This window comes from Aotus nancymaae, unplaced genomic scaffold (assembly GCF_030222135.1).
Source record: "Aotus nancymaae isolate 86718 unplaced genomic scaffold, 86718_ANA_hifiasm-v0.15.2.pri h1tg000079l, whole genome shotgun sequence".
Taxonomy (NCBI): Eukaryota; Metazoa; Chordata; class Mammalia; order Primates; family Aotidae; genus Aotus; species Aotus nancymaae.
In genome coordinates this window covers 24,882,328-24,895,213 of record NW_026988494.1, presented here as the reverse complement: position 1 = coordinate 24,895,213, position 12,886 = coordinate 24,882,328, and the positions used below count along the sequence as shown (strand labels likewise).

Genomic DNA, 12,886 nt, shown 5'->3' with positions numbered 1-12,886 from the left:
TCCTTATATAACAATGAATTTCCCTGGCGTTCCCCCTTCCCTGAGATTTCACTGGGGATGGAAAGAATAGGACGAACGAATGTTTCCAGGAAAAGATGGGTAGAGGGCGGGAGCAGGGGAGAGGTGGGAGCAAGAACCGGTGCTCATGTCTGAGGCATCGCGAATTCACTGCACAGACGTTTTCCCCGCTGCTTGCACACCAACAAGCCCAGGCCCCAGCACTGTGCCGAGTCCTCCGGCCGCCGCGATCATTGTCTGGCCGGGGCCGGGCCATCTGCTCCCGCGTCGCACAGCGCCATTAGCGCCCGGCAGCTCGCCGCGGTCCCCGCGCCCGCCCTGCAGCCCGCTTTGTATGCGCCAGCACGGACGCCTCCCGGGCGGCAGAAGGGGCGGAAGAGAGACGCGAAAATGAGCCCGAATCCCCGCCAGGGCCTCAGCCCCGAAATAGAGCGCAAGAAAACCGGGTGGGGGGGCACCCAAAACCGGTTCCTGGCAAACACGAAGCCCCTGCCCGGGTCCCCGCCCTCCTCCTCTGCTCATCACCTCGTCCCTGTTTTTCCTTCGCGTTTCCGCACCATTCCGGTACACCCTGCCCTTTTCAGCATCCCTCCGCTGTCATTACGCCTTCGGGCTGAAACCCGCTCCTTTCTCCAAGGACCGGGAGAAGGCTCCAGAAAGCCCTTTTTGGGTGGGGGCAGAAGACCTGGGGAATATCCAAGTCCCCATCTCCCCACCGCGGCTGGAAGAGTCCAGCCTTGCAGCACGCAGCCCGAGAACAATATCCGAGCTCCAGGCATGCATATTCAATCTGGCATCCATTTGCTCGCACCCCGCAGCCGGCGCTGCAGCATCTCTCGCTGACAATAAAAGATAGAGCGGGTCTGGCGCGCTACCTAAGGCTCCCTCCGTGCGCTCGCGCTCCTGGTTAGTGCCTTGCAAACGATGCGACTTCTGACCCTGGATCACTGCAGCTCCCACCACCGCCACCACCATCACCATCCCCTCCGTAAGGAACAGAAAAGAAAAAAAAAAGTTCGGTCCCTCTCCTTTCCCCTCCTCTTTTAAATTCCTTAGACCTTCTGTGCTACAAAATGTGGCAGGCCAACCGCAGACTTCCCAAGTACCAAACTCACCGTGATGCGTGGAATATTTTTCTTCCCCTGATAAGACATCTCTCTCCCGGGAAAAAATTAAATTCAGGAGGGCAGCTTTAAGGCAAAAATTGCCGGGAAGGGGACTTGGTTTGTTTTTTGGGTTTTTTTCTCTTTGCAAGAGTGAAAAAGGTGCAATCGCTTCGCTGGTCTTGCTGTTAGCAAATTTCAAGAACGTAAGAGATGAATGCAATCCTCTGTCTCTCTTTCTTCCTCTCCTCCAATACAGCCCCAGCTAGGGCGGAAAAAACGAGAGAGACAGAGAGAGAGAGAGAGAGAGAGAAACAGGAGGGAAGGGGGTGGAAATAAACTACAGCAATAAAAGCCTCGGTTCAAGTCGGCCACCGTGGCGCATGCGCCGCCAGCCACTCCCTTTCCTCCCAGGCAAAAGCCATCCGCTTCGAGAGAGGCGAGCAGCGATTGGCCGCGATCCTGGTATATGCAAATTTGGACCGGCGGGGCGGAGCGTGGCGCGAGAGCGCGAAATGCGGCAGTGAACGGCCGGGGGCGGCGGGAGGCGCGGGCGCCCGCGCGGGGAGCGCGCCTTTCGCGCGCTTTCTTCAGGCCCGGGCCATTGGGACGGGGGTTGGCGACGGCCCCAGACGCGGTCTGGGCCACGCGGGGACAATGGAGGGGTGGTCGCCGCGGCCGGGGGGAGGGGCGGGATCCGAGACGGCGGGGCTTCGGAGCTGCACGCACTCGCCCGTGCGCGCCCTGGTGCCCGCCTGCCCGCGCGCCAATCCGCGGAGGCCGCCGCGGCAGCCCCGCGTGGGGTGACTGCGCCGAGCCAATGGCTTCGCTGGCGGCGAGCGCGCGACTGCACCGCCGGCCGGCGCCGCGCGGCCCGGGAGGGCGCCCGGGCCCTCCTCCCCCACCGTCGCTGGCGCTGCGCTCGCCCGGCCCCCGCCCTGGCTCGGCTGCGGACTCGAACGGTGGCGGGCAGGGGTCCGGCCACGCCCGGCCCGGGAGAGGGCGGCTGCTCCCCGTGGGCGTCCGGGCCCCGCTCCTGGGGGCGGGGAGGTGGCTGCTGGGACGGGATTTGGACCGCGGGCAGCCTCCCGGCTGCAGGAAATGAGAGCCCGGAGGAAACCCTTCCAACTCCGAGCCGGGAAGGGGCATCCGGGGGAGGCTGCGGGATATGGGAAACCCCGCCCTGAGACATCCTTTTGTGCCTTCCGGCCGCGGGGAACTTGGTGGGGCGGGGGAGTAGGAAGCAGCAGCAGCCCGCCGAGGCCGACGCCAAGGCCGAGGCGTCCCGATCTGGGCCCAGGGTGCCCGCTTTACCGTTACGCCCACCTTGGCCGCCTGTGGGGTACATGGGGGCGCTTTTCGCTGGTGCCTGCAGCGCTGTCGAGGGAAGCTGCTGGGTTCTCAGCGCCCCAGGGCTTCCGGCTTTATAGGGCGAATGAATGGGTCCCACACCTTATCGTGAGGCGTGCAGGAGATGAGCTGTGAAGAAGCAAGGAAGAGCTTATATCCCACGGGAAAGGGAAACCGAGTATCGAGGAAACCCTACAGAATCGGAGTTAAAACCAAGAGTCCTGACCCCTCAGGCAGAGCCTAGTCACTTAAAAGGCACTCAAAGCCCCTTCGTGGCCCTAGCAATTGAGCAGGCCTGGGACCCCTTGGCGTTGCCTGTCCGAGCCATGCTGAGGTGCTCTAACTTCGGGGTCCCTGGGGAAGAAAAACGCTGATCCAATTGATCCTCAGGAATCTACGGGGGCCATCACCGTGGGGGGTTGCCCTGGCAGGTACAGTAACTAAAACATCTGGACCAGCCCCGGTAGCTCTCGGGCTTCTCTGCTTGAAGTCAAAGGATACGTTAGAATCCCTACGTAATCCAAGCCATGGGGAGGGGAGGAAGGCAGAGTATGTAATTGGCTCACACCTGCTCAGCAGAGCTTAGCCAGATAAATACAGAATAATTTAGGCTGCTGTAAGCCTGACTTCCAATCTTTTTAACCTTGACCATCCTGGCCACTTTAGGGGAATGTCCCTCCTTCCAGACTCAGAGAAGGTGTAAAATTCTCCCCTTCACTCATTCCTGTAAAAATCTAAAGTCCCAGAAAGGGACTGTAGGGCATGCAGCAAGCTTCACCGCTGGTTAATTCATTCAAGTTCAGTTTAGCTGTGCATCTGCAGGAGAAAGTGAAGCCCTTCCCCCTCCAGCAATCTGATATGCCACAAGCAAGGTGAGATGATGTTGGCAAGTATTGCTGTCAACCGGTAATGGTTAAAGTCACGAGTCTGAGCTTAAAATACGCCTCTCTACTTGTGAAAAACCCAGTCAGTCGCAGCTCTGCGGAGGACAGGGCAGTGGGGAGGAGTGTCCTATTAGCTCACAAGGAAAATGCTGCTACTTGGCAAGGGATAAATAACGAGACTCTAATTTAAAACAAAGTAACCTCTAATTATATTGTTAGTTTGTATTCTTGTTGGATTCCCTACCCCCCCTTCCCCGTTGTTTGAGCTTAATGGATTTAAATAATGTCTTGTTATTTACCAATTTACCATTGAATCATTGGTTTTGTAATAAAAGCTTCCAAGAGTTTCTGTGTCTGTCTCATTGGCTTCAGTCTTAATTTTATAGCCATTGCTATGAGGTTCTTAATCCATGATAACTGACGTTTCCACTCGTAAATATCCAAAAATATAAGGTGTAAATTGATTTGTCTGTTCTGACTAGAGCCTAAGAGAGTATTTGGCACAAAAGATAACAAACAAATGGTTTAAATTGATCAAGGAAGAGAACCGTCTGCAATCTGCATTTCTCACCATATTTACCGTTCAATGCATTTAGGAAAAGTAAAGAAGGGTTGGGGAGAATTTTCCACCTGCTTTGCACTGATGAAGGTGTTTAAAAGACAAAAACGCACAGATAAACAGGTCTCACACTTTGGCCTCAGAGATCCTTGTAAGAATTAAATGAGGGGCTGGGCACAGTGGCTCACATTTGTAATCCTAGCACTTTGGGAGGCCAAGACAGGCAGATCACTCAAGCCTAAGAGTTGGAGATCAGCCTCAGCAACATGGCAAAACCCCGTCTCTACAAAAAACACAAATATTAGAGACTAGCCTGGCCAACATGGTGAAATCATGTCTCCACTAAAAATACAAAAATCAGATGAGCCTGGGGGCAGGGGCCTGTAATCCCAGCTACTTAGGAGGCTGAGGCAGGAGAATCACTTGAACCCGGGAGATGGAGGTTGCCGTGAGCCAAGATCACGCCATTGCGCTCCAGCCTGGGCAACAAGAGCAAAACTCCATCTCAAAAAAACAAAAGAAATTAGCTGGCCGTGGTGGCGAGCACCTGTGGTCTCAGCTACTGGGGGCAGGGGAAGGTTGAGGGCTGAAGCAGAAAGATCAGTTGAGCCTGGGAGGTTGAGGCTGCAATAAGCCAAGACCATGCCACTACACTCCAGCCTGGGTGACAGAATGAGACCCTGTCTTGGGGGGAGGGGGAGGAAACAGATAAAATGTTTTTTTATAATCTCTAGAAAAACATTCAATGAAAATTTCCGTAAAATTATGAATCTAATATTTGAACCTTTTCTCAGGCATGACTTTTCTGAACTTTTAAACCTTAAATGCATGCCAAACATGAGAAAGCAATGTAAAGTTGCCTGTTCCACAATCACAGCCCCTTCCCAAACCTCCGCTTTCCCATTCTTCTCTCCCAGCACCAGGAAAGAGCCAGATGCGGTACCTGAATGAGACAATGGTTTAGTGAAATGGTAACATCCCGGGCATTCTGCATGATCCCATGAATGGGAAGAATGCGTTTTAACCAGGTGCTGTACCAAGAGTCTGACCCCTGTCTCCTCCACAGCTTCTACTCCCCACCCTGGACACCTACTCCTTCCCCATGCTCAGAGGGTGCAGGCACACAACGTCAGAGCAAACTTCTCACTGCCCCTGAAAACAATGTGCCCTCCCTAATCTATGCCTTGCCCTAAGCCCTTCTTTTTCCCTCCCTCCAAAACGACTGAAATGTTACCTTGTCTATAAATTTGTCCCCATCCTGCCCCCACAGCCTGAGCACTCCTTCCTGTGTTCAGCTCTACTATAACACCCTTCCATCCTCTGTAGCGACTTGCCCATTTTTTCCATCAGGCCATGACTCCTAGAAGCAAAGAGCCTCTCTTCTTTCAGCCACCAGCACACTGCCTGGTCTCTGGCAGGTGCCCTTAGCATTTGGGGCATAAATAAGTGCTATCATTGCTATGAGGAGGACCAAAGGTTCTTTTGCTCATCACCATCCATGTAAGTTTCAATGTCAAAAAAAACCCCGACTCAGGCCTTTCCCTTAGGACTATCACTTTTTTGAGACAGAGTCTCACTCTATCGCCTAGGCTGGAGTGCAATGGCGCAATCTCAGCTCACTGCAGTCTCCGCCTCCCAGGTTCAAGTGATTCTCCTGCCTCAGCCCCTGAGTAGCTGGGATTACAGGCACGCACCACCACGCCCAGCCAATTTTTGTATTTTTAATAGAGACAGGATTTCACCACGTTGGCCAGGCTGGTCTCAAACTCCTGACCTCAGGTGATCCGCCCGCCTCCGCCTCCCAAAGTGCTGGGACTACAGGCATGAGCCATTGTACCCAGCCAGGACTATCACTCTGCCAGGCTTTCCTTCTTGGCAGCCAGCTCCTCTTCTCCAAGCCCCCGAAACTGCAGGAGGAACTAATGTTATTATTAACAGCTTATTATTCTCTGAGAGACTCCCTAGATTTTAAGCTCCGCCTCCTCTGACAAAACTGCTGTGTACCACCAAGCCTGGTAGAACACAGGGAGAGAGCCCCCAATCCTAAAGTGAACCTCGGAGTCATATAAGGTATTGAAAAATGCTGAGTGTATGATAAAATTACATTATTTGCTAAGAAGAATGATGGCAAGGAAAACCTGGCCAGCCCCCACCCAAGTGGAAAACTGCCTGGAGCATTCTAAAGTGGCAAGACGGTAGATGTGTATCACACACCGGTGAGAACAGTTCTGTAAGCACGGGTTATGTGACCCTGCCCCCATGGCTCCCTCGTGGAGGATACTTTTTAGTGTGTCTGTGATCAGTGGTAAGCAGGCACCAGCTGCCTACCTAGTTTATCTTGGGGCTATGAGAAAACACAGAACACCTGTTTGTTAATAAGAATCACCGGTTCAGAGAGAATAAATGCGTGGGTCAGCATCTGCTCGAGGCCCTTAGCCCAAAAGGCTGATGGCCCCCTGGTGGTCCCACTTTGCTGTTCTGTCTGGGTGTCTGCTTCTCAATGCCTTCAGCGCCACCAGGGTGAGGGTCTCCATAGCCGAGCTGGTCTCAGTGCAAGGAGTCTCTAGTAATTTTTTCTCAATTTCTGAAACTGTTCTTTTCTCCATCCTCCCATTATTCTTTGTACATGCCTGTGTGACGCCATTCATTTCGGTAAACCACTTACATGATACAATCCTCACTGACACCATAACTGAGTGTGATTTTCCTTCCATTCAAGGTTTGAGCTCACAGGAAAGAAAAACTCTTTCAAAAGTCTTACTTATTCCTGGCCAGGAGTGGTGGCTCACGCCTGTAATCCCAGCATTTGGGAGGCTGAGGTGGGTGGATCACCTGAAGTCAGAAGTTCAAGACCATCCTGGCTAACATGGCAAAATGCCATCTCTACTAAAAATGCAAAACTTATCTGGGCATGGTAAGGGATGCCTGTAATCCCAGCTACTCTGGAGGCTGAAGCTGGAGAATAACTTGAACCGCGAAGCAGAGATTGCAGTGAGCTGAGATTACACCACTGCACTCCAGCCTGGGCAAAGGAGCCAGACTCCTTCTCAAAAAAAGTCTTACTAATTTCTTCACCTTACAGAGGGCCTGACAAGACTGGGGACTCCGGCAGGACTGAATGCAGCAGGGAGGGAGGTATGAGTGGAGGCACCCAGCCAGCCCTTTTCACATGTTCGAATCCAAGCTACAGGGAAGTGGGGCTGGGGAGGTGCAGATGTCCCTCCAGTGCCCCGAGTGGCTGTCCTGCTCCCAGTTCCTCAGCATCTGCCTGTACGTGTTGCCTCCCTGGCTAGCCCACCACGGCTCTTGGTTTCATGTTCCCCTTTGGGGAGCTGGAGTAGCCATTTCTGCTTCTGTGGTGCCCTGGATTTCTGCATTAGTGCAATGTTCAGAATTTTACAGAATAGGGGAACTCCAAAGCAGAAACTGCTGACAGAACAGTCCAGAGGTGGTAAAGAAAATCCCCAATGTCCACAGTGCTGCAGTTGGATGCCAAGGGCTGTGGCCTCCAATGCATCCTGCAGAGAAGGTTGAAATTAATGCAGCAGTAAAGAGAAGGTACTGGAATCCTTCTTTGCCAAAACCAAAGGGCATCGACTAGGACACTTGAGCTGGAAGTGATGCCTTCTTCACTGCAGATGGAATCAGACAGTGATGACCATTTTCTTTGTGTGTGTGGCACTGAAGGGGTAGAGACTGCAGGTCAGAACCTGCCCATTGCCTTCCCCTGTGGCTGCATCCTTTTAGCAGGGGTGACCAGGTGGTGACAAATGAGGGTCAGCAGTGACTGGCTCTCTGAAACAGATGCTGCTTTGCCGAGAACTGGACAGACTGCAGGCCAGCATTGGGGCTCTGTGGGGGTCCTGAGGACAGATTCTCCCTCCAGGAAGACAAGAGGCCCGTCTGTCCAAATCCTGCTGGACATGAGGGCACAGAGGAAGCGTGCACTTCACAGAATCTAGTCGACTCGGGCTTTCTCCTCTTATCCCCAGTTAGCGCACACATCTCCTAAAGAACTCCTGCCATGCCCGCCCTGCACCTCATCCTCTGGGTGACTACACATTTTCCCTGGAGTCTTTCTGTCCCTGATGGGGACAAAAGGCACCTTGCTCAGTCATCGTGCCTCAGGCCCGCCCTCTGGTGGCGAACGAGGAGTGTGCGTGTGGTCGCCTGCCTGCTGGTCTCCGGGCCATAACAGGGCCTTGGAGATCACTTGTTCCAGTTGGAGTGCCCAAGCGCTCTGCTCCATCAGAATCACCTGAGGCCCCAGCTCAGACACCCTGAACAGAATATCCAGAGGTAAGGCCCAGGAAGGTTTTTAAAATAGTCTACCTCTGGACACTCAATGACAGATCCAGCCCACTCCACCCTCTATTTATAGGAGGAAAACATGGACTAGGAGGAAGGGCTCACTGCCTACCCAGTGCAGGCTCCACTCACCACAGGGCATTACTGGCCAGCTCTTTATCCAAGGGGAACATTATGAGAGAGCGGTAAATATTATCACTATCCTTCCACTTGGCTGCCTTCTGGAAGTAGTACAATCTTCCAAAATATTGTTAGGTTGTCAGTGGGGAGGAAATTAACATTTATTGAGCACCTCCCATGCTCTAGGCATGGCACTGAATGCTTTAAATACATCTGCTTTAATCTTCTCTAAAAAAATCCTACTGGGTCAATCTTCAGATCCTCATTTTATAGACTAGGCAAGAAAAGCACAAAGACACCTCTTGTTCCAGGCCCAGATTCTAATTTGGGTTTGTGTGACCCCAAAGCCCAAGGGGCTAGTTCTTTTTTTTTTTTTTTTTTCCTGAGACTGAGTCTCACTCTGTTGCCCAGGCTGGACTACAGTGGCGTGATCTCAGCTCACTGCAACGTCTGCCTCCCGGGTTCAAGTGATTCTCATGCCTCAGCCTCCCAAGTAGCTGGGATTACCATATCCAGCTAATTTTTGTATTTTTAGTAGAGATGGGGTTTCACCATGTTGGTCAGGCTGGTCTTGAACTCCTGACCTCTAGTGATCCGCCTGCCTCAGCCTCTCAAACTGCTGGGATTACAGGCAGGAGCCACTGGGCCCGGCCAAGGCTAATTCTTTCAATGGTTAAGTACTTGTTTAGTAGAAACTGGGACCCACCTTGTGCAAGAGGTGGGCACAGGTGATCGGCTGTCTTCCTCTACTCCTCCCACTGTCCCTAGTCCACATTCCTTAGATGTTTCCCCTTCTCCCGAAATCAATTCTCCATCTCTTTCTTTCCTCACCACCCAGTGTAACTCAGTTTCACTCAGTGGCCCTGGCCCTCCTCTCATAGGAAACATGACAGACGAACAAAACGGTTTCAATGAATGAGAAACGCTTAATGTGCTGCTACTCTGCTAAAAAGAAAAGACCCCACTTGGTAGAATTTCAGACACCAAGCCAGGCTGCTTGCATAAATAAAATGTAAACTGTTTACCAAGTCTGCTGCACATGATCTTACCCTTCTTTTTTTATTTTTTACTTTTATTTTTTGTACAGGTAAGTCTCACTATGTTACCCATGTTAGTCTCAAACGCCTGGCCTCAAATGATCCTCCCAAAGTGCAGGGGTTACAGGCGTGAGCCACCGCACCCGGCTGATCTCACCCTTCTGTTTCTTTCCAGCCTCATCCTGTGCTACCTCCGCAAGCTCACGCCACAGCACGTGGATCTCCTTCCTTTCCCCGCAGTGGCCATTTGTTGCTGCTGTTCTCTCTTCTCCCATCTCTTGAATGGCGGCTCCTTCTCACCCTTGCACCCCTGCTTCAGGGAGGCCATCCCTGACCTCCGTCCTGACGCCAGCCCATGTATTCCTACTCTTCCCTGTCTCAGCACTGTCTCTGTAATAGCAGCAATTATAATTTGGAAGTATTTTTGTGCATTTGTTTACTTGGGTATTTCCAGTCTGCCTCTACTTCTCAATCGCAGGGGCCCTAAGCCACCCAGTCCTCCACTTCACCTCGAGGGGGCTGCACAACACTCAACAAACAAGAGTTAAATGACAAGTGAGCAGGAGAACCTTTCTAAGGACACCGGCTCTTCAGCCCAGGTGGCCGAGCCTTCATCTTCCACCCGTTGCCTCCCAGATCTGCACCTGCTGCTCTCTAATCCTGATTCATCCCAGGCTTTGGGTGGTTTTTTGGTTTGGTTGGTTTTGTTGGGTTTTTTTTGTTTTGTTTTGTTTTGTTTTGGAGACAGGGTCTTGCCAGGTCACCCAGGCTGGAGTGCAGTGGCATGAGCGTAGCTCACTGCAGCCTCCAACTCCTGGGCTTGAGCAATCTGCCTCAGCCTCCCATGTAACTAGGACTACAGGCATGCAACACCATGCCTGGCTATGTCTTTTTATCTTTTATATAGACAGGGTCTCGCTGTGTTGCCCAAGCTGATCTGAAACTCTTGGGCTCAAGCAGTGGGATTACAGTTGTGAGCCCCCATGCCTAACCTTCACACTAGGTTTTTAAAAGACCAGATGGTGGCTGGGCACAGTGGCTCATGCCCGTAATCCCAGCACTTTGGGAGGCCAAGGCGGGCGGATCACTTGAGGTCAGGAGTTCCAGACCAGCCTGACCAACATGGAGAAACTCCATCTCTACTAAAAATACAAAATGAGTCGGGCGTGGTACGCATGCCTGTAATCCCAGCTACCCGGGAGGCTGAGGCAGGAGAATCACTTGAACCTGGGAGGTGGAGGTTGTGGTGAGCAGAGATCGTGCCATTGCACCCCAGGCTGGGCAACAAGAGTGAAACTCCTTCTCAAAAAAAACAAAAAACCAGATGGTGCGGATCCACCTCACTGGATACGTTCTCATGGCCTAGGTTCTAATGATCCATGGCAGAGCGTGCAGATTCCTTTTCTGCTGGGATCTGTCCTTGGGAAGCATCAAGCCTCACATTCATGAACCTTAGCTGTGCCTGGAGGTCCAATCGTGATAAACGCAGCCGGGTTCCCCTTTTCCATCCCGCACTTCAGGCTTGTGCTCACCACACCCAGAAAATACCACAGATCCCCCTCAACTGGGGATTCAGAATCTGTGTCGATTCTGAAAACAGCCAAGCAAACGGGATAGCCGTGAACTCTGAAAGTGTAAATAACATTTCAAGAGTCCTCGTCTACTTAAAAGGATCTGCCATGATCAATGTACTGAAAACTGCTCACTTATCCAAAAACACACCATAGCTCTTGGTCATTTGTCCATTTAGGTTCCCTGGAGGCCACTTTGGGGCAATTTATTAGCTTAGTCTGTGAATGCTTCAAAATAGTCTGTTTGGATATTGTAAAGATTTAACTAAATTCTGACCTTTGCCGAAAATAAATTGTCCTCTTTCTGCCCTCCTTACTCCCCCACCCTGTTGTTTTCAAGGAGTGAGAATTGATTACTGACCTTGCATGCCAGCCCTCAGGGTATAGAGAGAGAGGTCGTGGGTGAATGGCACGTGATGCTTTACCAGCTCCAGGCAAACTGTGCCCCTCTACCTAGGCTTGGGCTGGGGGCTCTCAACCCCCACACTGTCATCAACCCAAAGACTGCTCTTCCTCTAGCTTCTGGGCACATCCACTGTCTCCAGAATTCAGATAGGACTCTTCCTATCTGCCTATCAAGCAGATAAGGAAATCATTGAAAGAATAAATGGCCAAATGCAGTTGTGCTGTGAGCAACCGTCAATCTCAGTGTTTAACTCCTTTGGGCCCTGCAACCAAACCGGGGGAGAAATGAGTGCCTGCACATGGTCCTCAGGGCTCAGGAGTTCCCTCCGTTTCTTCACAGAATTAGCAATGGAGCTAGGATAGTAAAAAGACCACTTTAAAGGGATGGAGCACTGATGGAAGAAAATAACACTGGAACCTAGAGAGACTAAGTGGGAAGTGATGCCCTTCATCTCTCCTCCTCTCCATCTAGGGCCACTGCCCCACCGAGGGCCCCATTTTCGCATTCCCTGAGTATGCTGAGCTGTTTATAGCTCCACACTTGTGCTTACATGCCTGGCTCTCCCAGCAAGCCCAGGCCCTCCTGGACTGCTGGCACCATCACTCCTCTGTGCAGCCATTCCTGAGCCCCCCCAGTCCAGCTGGCCATTCCTTCTCTTATGCTCCCACTGGGCTCTGTACGGACTCTTGGCAGAGTGCCAAAACAGTCCCCTGTACTATTTCCTTATACGATGTCTACTTCTCTTAGACAGTAAGCATCTTGAAGACAGAGACTATATTTTCTCTCTCTTCAGCACCCACCATAAGGCCCTGCATGTAATAGGCAAACAAATTCTAAAAGGATGGATGGATGGATGGATAGCATATGGGTGGGGTGGATGGATGAATGGAAAGGTGGGTGGGTGGGGAGAGGGATGGATGGATGGATGGATGGATGGGCAGATGTATGTATGTATGTTCATACAGATGGATGCATGGGTGGATGGATGGATGAGTGGGTGAGTGGGTGGGTAGGTGGATAGATTTGGGTGGTGGACGGATAGATGGATGAAGGCTGGATGGATGCTTGGGTAGATGGACGGACAGATGACGCATGGATGGATGGATGGATGGATGGGCACATGATGTATGTATGTATGTTTGTATGTATGAATGGATAGATAGGTAGATGGGTAGATGGATGGGTGGATGGATGTGTGACTGGATGAATGGATGGATGGATGGATGAGTGGGTAGGTGGACAGATGGATTGGTGGGTGGATGAATAGATAGATGATGGATGGATGGATACCTGGGTAGATGGATAGACAGATGATGGGTGAATGGATGGACGGATGGATGGGTGGGTGAGCTGGTGCACAATGGATAAATAAACATATTGCACAAATGTCCTTATTATAAAATACAGTCACACTGGGACTTGAGTCTAACAATCTTCCAAAGCACAAAATTTACAACCAGGTCCTGTCTTAGGCCTCATCCACTTAGTTGAAGTTTCTAGGAGGACTGTGGGTGGCTTCTTTTTTGTTCT

General features: G+C 51.7%; 1 protein-coding gene across 3 annotated transcripts in view; it reads right to left on the bottom strand.

Moving 5' to 3' along the window:
* Nucleotides 1–12,886, bottom strand: part of DPYSL2 (dihydropyrimidinase like 2) — a 139,687-nt gene that overhangs the window by 81,085 nt on the left and 45,716 nt on the right. Inside the window, exon 1 of one of the 3 annotated variants that reach the window (XM_012435150.3) lies at nt 1,134–1,497. The exons of 1 other annotated variant lie outside the window; for it this stretch is intronic. In XM_012435150.3, the coding sequence (XP_012290573.2) occupies nt 1,134–1,172 (39 nt within the window). In that variant the 5' untranslated portion in view covers nt 1,173–1,497. Of the gene's footprint in view, nt 1–893; nt 1,021–1,133; nt 1,498–12,886 lie in introns of those variants that run through there. One more of the 3 variants, XM_064368713.1, reaches the window with a different exon arrangement.